The sequence below is a fragment of the Vanellus vanellus genome (assembly GCF_965231255.1).
Source record: "Vanellus vanellus genome assembly, chromosome: 3".
Taxonomy (NCBI): domain Eukaryota; kingdom Metazoa; phylum Chordata; class Aves; order Charadriiformes; family Charadriidae; genus Vanellus; species Vanellus vanellus.
Window position 1 is genome coordinate 65,243,679 of NC_138907.1, and position 13,349 is coordinate 65,257,027.

The window sequence follows — 13,349 nt, forward strand, 5'->3', positions numbered from 1 at the left end:
ATTATTTATGACTAAGAGCTGCAGTGTTTCCTTCTGCCTATTCCCCCAAAAAATCCAACTAAACAAGTCAGCTGAAGAGGTGAGATGGAATTCTCCTCTGACATGGAAAACAGGCCTGATCACTACTTGCTTATAGCACTCAGACTGCAAAAAAAAACCAACTCGGGTCTTTCATAGGTGTAATGGCCACAGAACTCTTTAAGACATTCTTGTGAAACAAGTATTCCTAGAAACTCGACCCAAGTTTGTACTAGTAACAGGAAAACTTGTTGATGTCTAGTGCTAGGTTTATTTAGAAGGGCTTGTAGCCCATTACTGTTGCTGACAGGTCAAATCTTGGACAATATCAAATCTGCTTTCTACGTCAATGATTAAAAATGACAGGGTTTGAATCAGCCATAACTGAGCCTCCCAGCTGCTGTATGCCACTCGCTCTGCCAGGCTCAGCTTTCATCCAAGCCCTGGGGGACTTGGATGATCTTACCTTTTCTCCTGGTCTGAGGTAAAACAGAACCAATTTTGTTCAGTAACTTTGCTTCTTAGCTGGGCCTCTTCTAGCGACTGAAATTAACAGCATATTGTGCAGACAATGTTCACTCTCTCAGTGATAAGACCTGTTTATAGCTGATGCCCAGGCATGGTACACAGAGAGGCTCTTGCTTATACTTATTGCTGTAACAGCCAAGGCCAACCAACTTTGTTATTTTGGAGAGTCGGAAGCAGTAAAGCATAGTGGGGTCCCACCTGCGGGGAGGAGCGGGCAGGACAGGACAGGTAACCCAAAACTGACCAACGGGGTATTCCATCCCATCTGCCTCATGCTCAGTATAAAAACTGAGGATCAAAGGGTCAGCAGCTCTTCCTTCAATGGCCGATGTCTGAGGAGGACTCTGTTTGTCTGCCTGTGATCCCGATCCTGAATGCAGATCCGGAATCCAGTTCCCGTCCGTCACTGAGTCCAGCCTGGGACTGCCCCAGTGCCAGCCAGTGATGTGATTGTCATCTTGGGAGCTTGATATGGTTTTGTATATATTTTTAATTATTTCTTATTATTTTATTGTTAATATTTCATTAAAGTACTTTAGTTCCTTCTAAACTCATAAGTTTCTTTTTCCTCCTCTGCCTCTCTCTCTGAAGAGGGGTAGAGGGGAGCATCTGTCAGTCCCATCTGGGGTCCCCCACGTCCCCAGCAGCCGATTTGGCTTAAACCACGACACCTTTTAACAGATTTTAAAAGTTCTTCAGTCTTGCTGTCAGAAAAGCTACCTGGCAATAGCCTCAACACTCACCGTTCTTTGAATTACAAGCCTACATACCCTGGGATTTTATATGGTGGGCACAGACCCACATCTTAGCTCCATGAGCCACAGAAGAGTCTCATTTAACCCAAATCCTAATCCTCACAGGAAGCATAATTTCAAGACTGACTGCACTCTTCAAAATTTACCATAAAAGATTAATCAGTTTCATTTCAACCTGCCTCACTTTCCACAAGCCTGTTGGTTTGCCATATCCAGCAATATATTCTACAGTTCTGCTGTCCCAACTGTCAGAACTTTAATTGTAACCTAAAAGCTTCACTACAGTGAACTCCATCTCCCATTTAATTAGCTGAGTCTGCCCCAGAAAGCTTTCTTCCCAAAGTATACAGTATACAGGGTCCAGCAATGCCATTACCTTTACAGTCCCTTCCATCTCAACCGAACGCTAACCACAAGATCAGCAAAAAAAAGTGACTCAGCTTCCAAAAATCCTGCCTCAAATCCTTCTTACTTCAGTTGTTTTCTTATCTACACTAGCCTCACAGGATAGAGGACTACCTCTTCAGCCCTCGCTCTAAAAGCCTAAATCTAATTCTAGGTTATTCCCTCATCTGTAAGCAAATGATTCCACTGTATGGTAGATATACTACTAAACACCAGCAAACCCCGTCACTGCAGCCCTCTCCCTTTTTTTTTTTTTTCTAGGAATGGTGTCCCTGTTAATGATTTGCTCAAAATCCCTTATAGCTGCCCTATCTATACTGAAAATTTGGATAAAGCTTCAGTCCTTTGCTGCAACTTCCTGGGACCACAACACTAAAATAAAGGTGGCCTTTGACTAGGATGTCTACCTTCTGACTAGCTCTGAGACCATTTCGTGTGTCTTGGCTACCGCAAAAGCTAGCACTATGTTAATTATCAGCATAACAAATAATGTCATAATCATAGCTAGGAAGGGACATGTGGATTTCTGGTTATCTGGTCCAACCTCCTATTCAATGCAGGGTCAACTTCAAAGTGAGATCAGGTTGTTCATGGCCATTATTTAATCGAGTTTTGGGTACTACCAAGGACGGAGATATGTAAGAATGGAGATATAATAAGGATAAAAAGCAGCAAAATAAATGCTGAAAAGCTTTTTTTGTGTTATGCCAAGGCAATCCAGGACACTTGCCCTGTGAAAAAAGAAATACCCCTACCTACCAGTTGAGTGGGTGTAAGCATTTGAGAAGACGGAGGACAGGCAAGTACCAGAAAGAGATAATAGCATCTGTCACTAATACTACGTGAGAAACAAGAAAACAAGGTTTCAGAATGTGTATTCTTCTGGCAGCTGGTGTCCCTCTTGACAGAATTTGAGGGACACTATGCATGGTAACCATGAACGTCATGATCAGTTATCACAAGTATTAGCTCACCTCTAGGTTGTACAAATAGTATACAGTCAACTCAAGGCTAACTTTACTCAACTTTGCTTCTGAAGAGGTACCACCACATTCATCCAAAGCCTGCATTAACTACTCGAGCCCTCTGGTGTTTCAATTTTTATTTAATTTTTACACAGAAGAAATGAACAAATAGTTCTTCCATGTCAGTAATGGTGAGTTATTACTCCTGCTTAGATTAGCTACTAAATCAGAGAGAAAACAGAAATTCCTTCAGTATCTGCATAGCTTCAGGACATCCATTTGTGCTGCCATTTGCCAAAAGCTGGTATCTGTTCCAAACACTTTATCGATAGACACTCTCCTGCCTTCAACTGAGGCCATTACCCAGAGACTTTATTCTTCTGCGAGCAACTTTGTTAGTCCGAACTCAAGAGCTGTTCTGTACTTTTGACTTTTAAATGGATGATAAAGTATCCCTGAAAGGCTCCCCTGTTTCTAAAGCTTTTCACAGTTTCTCTTTTTTCTAAAATCCAATTTCACGTTTTCAGTAAGTCTCATCACCCATGAGAGGAAAGCAGAAACCTGAAACACGGGTGGAGGTAGTGCTGAGGGAATTACTGAAATTTTTCTGTTTTGTAAAACACATTGCCCTAATCTCACGATGACACCTCTGCAAGGCACACCGCTTTTAGATGAGGAGGCCTCTCCCGTTTCCCACCTGCAGTCACGTAGGGGCAGAGAAAGGCAGACACGGCCTGCCCCTTTCGGGACCAGCAAACATCCTCTGCGGGGATGGTCACTCCGAAGAGCTTTACCTTGTCTCCCGTACCACCCCGTACCACCCCCAACTCCGCCACACACCGCCAGCCCGCGACCTGTGGCGGGCTTGACGGCGGGCGGCACTGCCGCGCCTCCGGTCTCCTCTCACAGGCCCCCGCCAGGGCAAGGCGGCCACACCGGGAAGCGGCGCCACCAGAGCGGCAGAATCGCCCACGCAGGCGGCCCAGGACGCTCACAGCCGGATTCCCTCCTCTCATCGCCAGGCCCAGCCCCACTCCCGCCGCCTCAGAGCGCTACGGCCAAGGAAAACCGCCTCCCGGCCTCGCTAGCACAGAACACCGGTGTGACAGGAACCCAGGCCGCGCATGCGCACAGGGACGACCTACTCCACCTCTTTCGTCCCCACAAGCCTATCCCTAACTGCGCAGATGCTCCCCCGCGCGGCCCTAACACGCATGCGCCTCACTGCTGCCGCGACTTTCCGGCGGGAAACCGCGCGAGGTTGCTCTGCCGAAGCCGTCCCGGCGGGCTACTTCCTCCTTGCCCTCCCGCGCGCATGCGCCACGCGAGCCGTTTCCTTGGCAGCCGTGCTTGTTTTCGGCCAAACCACCCACGCAGTGCTGCGAAGGGGGAGTGCGGGGCCAGGGAGAGAGCACTAGCGGGGGGAGGCGGGACAGACAGACAAGCAGGCAGGCAAGCCGGCCGGCCGCGGCGGTGCCACGGAAGCCGATGGGGCCGATGTGAGTGCCGGCTTCATGCGGCGGCGGCGGGCGGGCGGGCGTTGGGGAGCGGGCCCGCCTCAGCCAGGCCTCGCGCCGCGGGCGGGGAGGTCGCGCTACGGCCGGGGTCCCGCCGAGCACTGCCGCCGCTCGTCCCGGTGCGCGGCTGCAGAGGCGGGTATGCTGAGGCACGCCTCCCCGCCGCTCTTCCCTCCCCCGGCTCCCCTTCCCGCCTGCTGGCACTCCCCTCTCCCGCCGCCGGCCCCTTCCCCCGCCCGGGGTGTGGGGGGTTTGGAAGCCGTTACGGGGCGCGCTGTGGCGCGGCGGTTGGCGCGCGCGGCAGCGGCGGCGGTGCACGCGGGCGGCGTGAGGCGGGCGGGGATCGTCCGGCAGGGTGGCTGGCGACCTGCCCGGCCCGGGGCTCGGGGACCCGCAGGGGTGCGTGGGAAATAGCGGGAGTTGGGTCCCGTACCTGGCGCGGTTGCTCAGAGTAATCCCGGGGACTGACCGGCGGGGGGGCCCAAGCGGAACAGGCCGCCTAGAGAGGCCGGTGTGTGGCCGTCGTCTTCTGGCCTTCGTGCAGCATGGTGGCGTGAAGCCATGTCGCCTGAAGCCAAAATCCCTTGATTATTGTGTTCCCCTACCCACCCCGGTGCAAGTTTTGTAGTTGACTCGGGTGAGATTGTGTGGTCAGTTTGTACCCCGACGCATGTACGTGAAGGTACAGTGCTTCTCCTGTGCCTGACATGTTAAGCCCCGAAGCAGTGATGCCTCTCTCGCATGAGGAAATGTGCATCAGCACGTTAAATGGAATTAATCCCATTGCTTAGTCTTGTTACGGTGTGTGCTGGGCACGTTCCTTTGCATCTTTGTTGTTTACCATTACTCCTTTATGCGAAGCAAAGTGCCACTTTGGAAATTAAAATACTTAGGGTGGTCTCTGGATGAGAACCTGTTTTCATAATTATGATCTAAGATAAGGCAGAGACTTAAAATGTACTAAATAATAAAAGTCAACTGTATTTTCTTATATAGAGCTGAAGTCCATAGGTTTGCCATCAGAGCAGAGACTGTTTTCAGCCTCCTGACCAATGAAAGGTGACAAATCTGGGAAAAAATGGCAGTTTACTCTGAAGCTAAAGCTTTCTGATATGTTACTATTAGAAAACTCAAATGGGTAGCACCAGCTTTTTTAAACATCCTTTTAAATTAGTGTGCACACAAGGTTTTTACAGGCATATTTCAACTGGTAGAAAGCTACTGAATTTTTAATAGTGTTTATTTGATATGCAAGTACATGGGTATTTACATGGTAATAATAAAACTGTCTTGTCAGTTTTCTGGACTTAAATTTTCATGAATAAAACCAGATTGGTTTTTGATGTCACATATATCATTAGTGGAGAGGAACAGATTTGACTCAGTGTTATTTTGCTGTATAATTTCAAGTTAAAGCTTTTTCAGATACCTACGGATCTACAGGTTTAGAAACTGACCAGTAAAACCTAAGATTTCTCACTATGGTGACTGCTCTCATCTAAAAGATGAGAAGTAAACAACACCTGATGTTCTACTTGTTTTCAGCCACTGAAGATTACATTAACTTTTTATGATAAAAATAAAGGATTTAGCTCATGAAAATCATGAAGTGTGCAATTATATTTTGTCAACTCAGTTTCTTAAATGGTCCTAATTAGATAGGAAATTTTGCACTTTTGTGTGTGCAATTATATTTTGTCAACTCAGTTTCTTAAATGGTCCTAATTAGATAGGAAATTTTGCACTTTCCATTGTGTAGTACAGATTTTGTATGTTCTGCTCCATTATAGTATATGTTTTGTTTGGCTGTTGTTTTTTTTTAGTGATCAATAAAAGTGTTTTTTGTGAATAGAGGGCTTTGTGGCATGTTTTGCATAGAGACTTCCTATATTATGGATGCAGAATATAGCAACTCAGTGAGTGTTGTAAAATATTGTGAAAAGAGCAAGAATTTAATGCAGAATCACATTTAAAAATATAGATGGAATATTAGAGAAGAACAAATTAGATTGTTTTCAGGAAGGTAAATATAGTAATTCTTGGAACTTTGGGCTTCATGATTTTGTTTGCTTAGTTATTCCTGATGGCTGGAATATGCCCCTGTACCAAGTATGTAGTTTTATCTTTCCTGGATTGTCCTATATTTGCTAACATGGAAGAGATCAAATCTGATGAGACAAAAATGCGTTTTACAAGATTAATCTTAATGATAACTGAGTTTATTCACATTGGGGCACTGTGGTTGCTGAACTTTGATGTAAGATTAAATCTCTGCTATTTTAAGGTGAGATTAAACTGAGTAAACAGCCTTGTTGATTAATGATCTATATTTACACAAGTCGAATAGTTGCTTTCGTGCACGATGTCAAAGGTCATGCAATTCTAAATTGGAAATCTGCATAAAATAATAGCACTATCATTACAGGACTTTATCTCTTAATTTTATTGCCAAAAGAGGATAGACTTTTGCTGAGTAAATAGAGGTAAATAGAAAATGATGCACCCACTGGTGAATTAGGCAAATCTATGCATTTTAAAGAGAGTGCTGGTAGACATGAGGTGAGCCTAGCCTTTGGAAAGGTGTTTGTTCAGTTATAAGCAAAAGTATCTGCCAAATTAATTTACCTATAGGGTTTTTTTGGTGTGATTTATTTAACCTTTGATCATAAAATTATTTACGTACGTGTAACAGGTATGCACTTTAGTTATTTTGCTGTGCTGTTCTATATTGTCTCTCATATTTATGTTTTAAATTTAAGAGCACTTCAGCATTTCATTTGTTGTTTGTAATTAGTTTTTCTTAGAGGTGGTTGAAATCACTCGACTAGTCATAAGAGACTTTTCTTCGTTCTTGCAATCCTCAGTGAATGACTGAAGTTATAAAATCTGTATTTTATAACTATATTCTGATTTCTACTCTTTCAAATTGTATTTTCTAGCTAATTGTGAATCGACTAGTTGAAAAGCAGCGCTTAACTGTAGAACTTTTAAAACAGCCTTTTAGTATAACTGAGTATAAATCTGCTTTTTCAGATTTATTTTTCAATAATATTTTCTGTTTTCATTTCTTGTAAGAAGTGTTATTTTTAAATTTCCTGTTTTAGTTGTGACAGTAAAGCTTTGCTCTATGAGTCAAAACATATTTCAGTTAGTGAAAATATTGCTAAATTGTCAGTGTCATGATGAAGCATATTACAGAACAAAACATTTTCTTTCTTCCTACAAAGTCCCTTCTGGTCATTCTTGTTCATTTCAAACATCCTTAGATTGGTGGATGCTTAGCATAGATGCTTTGCTTAATACATGAAATAAACTAATGACACCTGGCAGCTGACTAATCAAAATTCCTATAATCCCAAACCAACCCTAACACTTTGCCTTTTTTGTTTGTTTGTTTTTCTTCATTTGGTCTGCTGGCTAGCCAAACCAAAGCAAACTACTGTAAGTAACAAATAAGAAATGACCTGAAAGTATGTAGCCTGTGGGGGACAGGGAATAACCAAGGAACACTGTGAAAGAGAGATGGGAGGGATCTGAGGGTAAGGTAAGGTAGTGCAGGTGCTTGGGGACGTAAGTGTAGCCTCTGCTCTTTCCTGTAAGATACGTGTACCCAGGAGTGATTTTTAGTGTTGAGGCCAAGTGATATGTTGCTACTTTAATGGTAGTATACGTACTCTTAGCCCCAAATCAGAGTGGCTATGTGCAAACCCTTTATTAATAATAATAATCCATACTAACTACTAAACTGTACCTAGGAATTGCTTGGGTAGGTGTTAGATGGCTTGGACCAAAATGGTGCCAAGGATAATGCAACCATATAGCCTGGCAGTATTTAATGCTGCGTCTGAATTTACTAGGATAGATGTAGTCTAGTGTCCAGAGAATGTAAGTTAGTGGTGTCCAACAGAAGGTGTTACCTAGGGAGAACTTGGAGCTATTGCCTGATGGGCTGTCAGGGAGATTGGTGCTGTAGTTTGTTGCATGGAAGGCTAAGGAGAACATAACACATTCATAGAAAGCTAGGTTTTATTAGCTCCACTGTTTACAAAACAGCTTTTGTATTAAAGTTTTCTGTAAAACATTCTGAATTTTCTTGATGAAAAGATAAAGCTGTGTAATATTTTTATTTGCCTTCAAGCTTTGGATTGGATTTGTAGGCTTTTCTCCACAACCAGGAGGGCCTAACATTTTTTCTGTAGAGAAATGAGTTTCGTGTAATTGCTTGTCTGCTTTATGTAAAATACAAATGCTTTATGTAAACATAAATATTTAGAGATTTGTAGTAAAGTTAGATTTGCTGGCAGATATTAAATCTTTGCATTGAAAGCTATCAGCTGGCTACAATGTGACTTCTTTGATGGTGCTGTCAGACTAGGAACCTGATTAGAAAAGCTTCAATATAAATGGCTTCATGGGTCATTATTATTTACATAAACTGTAAGGTTTTTTTAGAAGACTGGAGGACTACAGTACTCAAGTATTTGGCTGTTGCCCAGAAATATATAGCTAATTAAGCTGCTGTAGTGTTGTTTTTTATTTACTTTCAAATAACAAGTGTCCGATAGATGCTGAGATTTGATGGCAAAGAACTTCTAATAATTTAGACAGTCTAGAAATAAATACTTCCCTAAGGGACCTGTAGTCATCCTTGATATTAATTAGCAGGCATTCAATTGTTAGTTTCAAGTCTATGGACCAGTTATGTTAATGAAAGTTGTTAATTACTTTAAATAGAATGGTGAATTCTGAGGAAGAAGCAGCTGGTCTGTTGAGCCACTTCTAACTGTGGACTGAAAATGCCAGCAGGTAAGAATACTTTGTGTTTGATTTCCAATACGTGTTTTATAGTCAGAACTAGATGCAAATGATAGAAGTTACTTCTGTCTAAAAGTTTTTAATTCTGCATTCACTCTGTTTTAAGTCCATGTTTATAGCTGATTTTCAAAGCATTGTTTGCTTGGGTTTTTTTATTATTTTATTTTTTTTTAATTTGGGGACTTTTGTAAGAATTGTAATTGCAATGGTAAACGTGCTATAGCTGAGGATTCAACAGCCTTTTTCAGTGGTGTGCCAGATTGCCTTTTTTTTAAATCCGTAGCTACAAATTAAGCATTACCTCAGGGGGGCTAGAACACCTACTGTTTCAAGGGTTGAAATGCTGCTGATAGCAGTATTGTGATTCACAGAAAGGCAGGGGCTTTCAGCTACAGCTGATTTTGGATCCATGCATGCTCCTGCCTCTTACTGATCTGTCTCATGGTGGTGCTCCTCTGGGTTCCTGACTCAGAACCCAGAGCTGCTGCTTCTCCTGGAGACAGTGTGTCGCCTTTGTTATCAGTGTGCTGCTGTTTATGAACAGCACGGGCAATAACCTGTCCTCCGCTTTGGCTAGCCCAAGTTTTGAGTGGATCCTGATGTGTGTGCTCTTCAAAGTGTACTTTCTTCAGGAAACAGAGTAGACAGTGCCGACATCAGCAACAAGTAATAGCTTGGTGCATTTGTACAATGTTGATGAGTTATCCTTGTGTGGTTTCTTGGCAGTGGAAGTTCTCAACTGAATACTAACTGAATTTCTTGGTAAATTTTCCCTGATAAAATAATTCTTGTCCTTTGCAATTTTGAAGCATGATTACACACTTTTTAGCAATGGTGAATTTTGAAGCATGATTACGCACTTTTTAGCAATGGTGATTATTGAGGGAGTGAATCATACTCTAAATTTTTTTTTTGCAGTTGAAAGTGAGGCAAAGGCAAAAACCAAAGTCCGCTTTGAGGAAATCTTCAGACGTCATGCTGGCCTAACAGACAGAAAGAAATCAAAGAAAAAGAAGTTTCAGTCTGAGGAGAATATTGTGGTGAGTTTGAACACATGCAATCTTTGTTTAGTTGCCTGCCTTGGTGGAAAAAAGATCGGGTAAATGTATTATAGAAAGGAGATGTAAGCATTTAAGAAAAATAAAGTATATTTCTGCACATATCCTTATTTTTTGATGTAGCTTTTATTTATTGTTTGTGTACCAGCAGTGCATCCTTGTAATTTGGAGGTATGCCCAAATTATATAAAATATAATACTTGTTAGAAGAAAGTAGTACATGCAGGCATGCAGTCATGTAAATTTTGCCAGTACTTTTTTTCCATTCACATTTTTCAGAAAAGTTTTAAGATTTTCACATTCATTATTGACTTTAGTGGGAGTTTGAGTGATGGACTAGTAGAATTCTAGCTGTTGATATTTGTGTGGATTTTTTTTATTTTGCATTCCTTGAAGTATATTGTATTTAGTCAATAGTCTATACAGAGAATCGATGTGATATCTAAAATATAGCACAGAAGAGTTAGAGGGTGTTTTTTTTCTTTTTTTTTTGCTGGCATATGTGTAAATGTGAGACTAAATTCTTCCTTGGCTAGGTTTGCTTTTTTCATGAAACATGAGTTTTTAAATCTGCACTTTATGATATAAGTATTTTTGAGCACATAATTGTATGTTCATATGCAATGACATATTACTCATGAATATTTTAAGTTTCTTTGGTTTTAAAATTGGTTTCCATTCCAGAAGTCTTTGATATAAAACCCTAGTGTTTTGGAGTTACCTGGAAACACTTAAAATCACAGTGAACTGAATCACAAGTTAATGGTATACACACAAATTTAGAAGCGCTTTTAGGATCAGTGTGGAAGCCTTACTTTATGGTTTTGTTGAAGCCGTAGATTTTTACCAACCAAAGCACCAAAAAACTAAGAACTTGAGGAGAATGTGTATTGAAACCTACTACTGACCATTTTGAATATTTTCTTAAAGTGTGGCAAGGTTTCAAGAGCTCAGGTTCGTATTTTCCATGCTGGTTGCATTCAAGTAGAAATTTCTGTAAAAGCTTCAGCAAATAACTAGTCATTTCTTTGTTAGAAATAAATGTGTGTGGGAGAGGAGGAGGAGGTAGATGGAGAAGGTTGGCAGGTTTTGTTGCAGTTTTCTTCACTTTATATAATTTAACTGTATAAGAGTTTCACATAGCTTGAAATAATGTGAAATTTATCAGTGATGGTTGTCTTTTGTGTCTTTGCCATAAATGGTCTCCCAGTTTTTATCAGAAACAGGTCATGGTTGAGAGCATATTTCCACTGGAAATGTTTCAGTCTGCTTCTATATTTTGCCTTTACTGAACCTGGCCTTTCTTGGATTAATAAAACCTTTTGCATCATAGTCCACTGTTTCTTTGAAACCGGAGTTCTGGAGCTGCAGGACGTTGCTGTGGTTTTAAATGACAGAAGCGAGGGTAAGGACATTGCCTTCCCACTTGCCTGCTTGGCTCTGTCTGCCCATTGCCTGGAGAGAAGGGGGGCAGCCTGACTCAGAGGAAAGGCTGATGTCAGGAGGGCAGGATGAGTTTGAAGTCACAACTGAGAGGAATGAGGGTGTTGTAATAGAGATGGACATAGACATCAGCTGTGGCCAGTGAAAGGTCTGTTTTGTTGTTCAATAGCCACAGGTGTAGTGGGTATGAGGCCTGAAGACATGTCTGAAAAAACAATTGATTGGGACACAGTCAGAAAGTGAATTTGCTGGTATCCCTTCCAGGGCTAACAGTCACCATGTTGTTTTTTTCACCAATTGTGCCTCCTATTGCGAGGTGTTAGAATGAGGCAAGCCTCGGACCAGGCAATGCCCAGACTGTTTTGCCCAGATGAATTAGTCTGTCCGAAGTCAGTGTGAAATTTTTTTGTTTATTTGGTTCAATCTAAATTTCATGGTAGAAGAGGGGATGTTTAACTCAGAAAATGTAAGTGAAGTTTTCTACCAGGTAAAAAACAAGATCCCCAATTTCTTCTCTAACTGTAGTCTGACCAGCTTACAATATTGGGATGAGCATGAATTGATAACTAAGGTTTTGTATTTAAGACAACAGATTTATCCATTTGAAGCTTTTTACTTCCTACCATGTTGAGTCCGCTCCTTCTCTTTCTTCATAAGGCCTTGGATGACAGGTTGGAGTCTGGAGTTTCATGAGGGTACAGGTAACAGTAGTCTATCTCCAGGCTTGAAAATTCATGTGTTCTTTTGGGTAAGATGGATGTGTTACAGGTTTCTTCTGACTAATTCAGTACTCTAGCTTCTGTCTTAGATGTAAAACACAACCCGCGGAGTTTTGAGGTTGTAGAATTTTCCCAGGGTTTGTTTCATAGCCTATTTTTTTCCATAAGCTGACAGGCACTGAATAATTGTTGAGATTTCCACGGGGTTTTAGCCCTTTGTTTCTTATATTTAAAATAGGAGACCTGCTAATAGTTGACCATATACTTGACCTATACATTTTCTCAATGTTTTCTGTTAAAATTTGGTGAAACTTCTCCAAGCTCATCCTATCTGTAAATTAAAGTTCTTCTAGCTTTGAGTGTCTACATTTTGTAGTCTTATATGAGCAATGACAGTAAAATTGGTTCCCTAGTGCATTACATTTTTTTTTAAACATCCCACACAACTGGCCAGCATCACAAGTACATTCATTACCAGGTACATTCAGTTGTAAGTAAATGTTTTTTTACAACCAGTACATATTAGCTCTTCAGTAGGTTGGCAATGTCCATTCCTAATTTTTCAAGGTGTGCCTATATTATGGGAAAAGTTCAGATACCTCTGTAAACCTGATTACCTGAGTTTCCGGATACCCTGGGCAAAAACACTTGATGTGTTTCCAGGTTCCATTCATGCATATTTGAGAAGCCATTTTAGAAAGGAGTAAGATTATTAGGCATTGTCCCTGCTGTCAGCTCTGGAACACAAATGGCAAGTAACGTGATCTGAGGTTGGATCATGGTGATACAAGCCTTGTGTGTTAGCCCACCTGTGTGCATCTTGGCTGGTGCCCATCTCTTGCTCCTATCAAGCCAGTAGTCCAAGTAAGTCTCTTCTCAGGGAAGACTGCTTCCTCTGCCCTGGTATCGGAATGTGGCTGTGGAGCTGGTTTTGGCGGGGGGGGGGGGAAGCCTTCTCATTTGTTCCATGCTTTCAGCTGAGGAGGTCAGTTTCAGGTCAGCAACCTTCTGGAGTTACTCCAGAGACAGGCCTATCCTCTGAACTGCTTTTCCTGCCTAACTGCTCTTTCTAACTCAGTTCAAGTGTGTTTAAATATAGACGATTGCTCTGAGTTGATCTTTCTTG

General features: G+C 41.9%; 1 protein-coding gene across 1 annotated transcript in view; it reads left to right on the top strand.

Moving 5' to 3' along the window:
- The first annotated feature begins 4,054 nt into the window (after positions 1 to 4,054).
- Positions 4,055 to 13,349, top strand: part of AHI1 (Abelson helper integration site 1) — a 96,849-nt gene continuing 87,554 nt past the window's right edge. Inside the window, exons 1-3 of the mRNA XM_082480257.1 lie at positions 4,055 to 4,170; positions 8,923 to 8,994; positions 9,922 to 10,043. Of these exons, the coding sequence (XP_082336383.1) occupies positions 8,985 to 8,994; positions 9,922 to 10,043 (132 nt within the window). The 5' untranslated portion in view covers positions 4,055 to 4,170; positions 8,923 to 8,984. The remainder of the gene's footprint in view (positions 4,171 to 8,922; positions 8,995 to 9,921; positions 10,044 to 13,349) is intronic.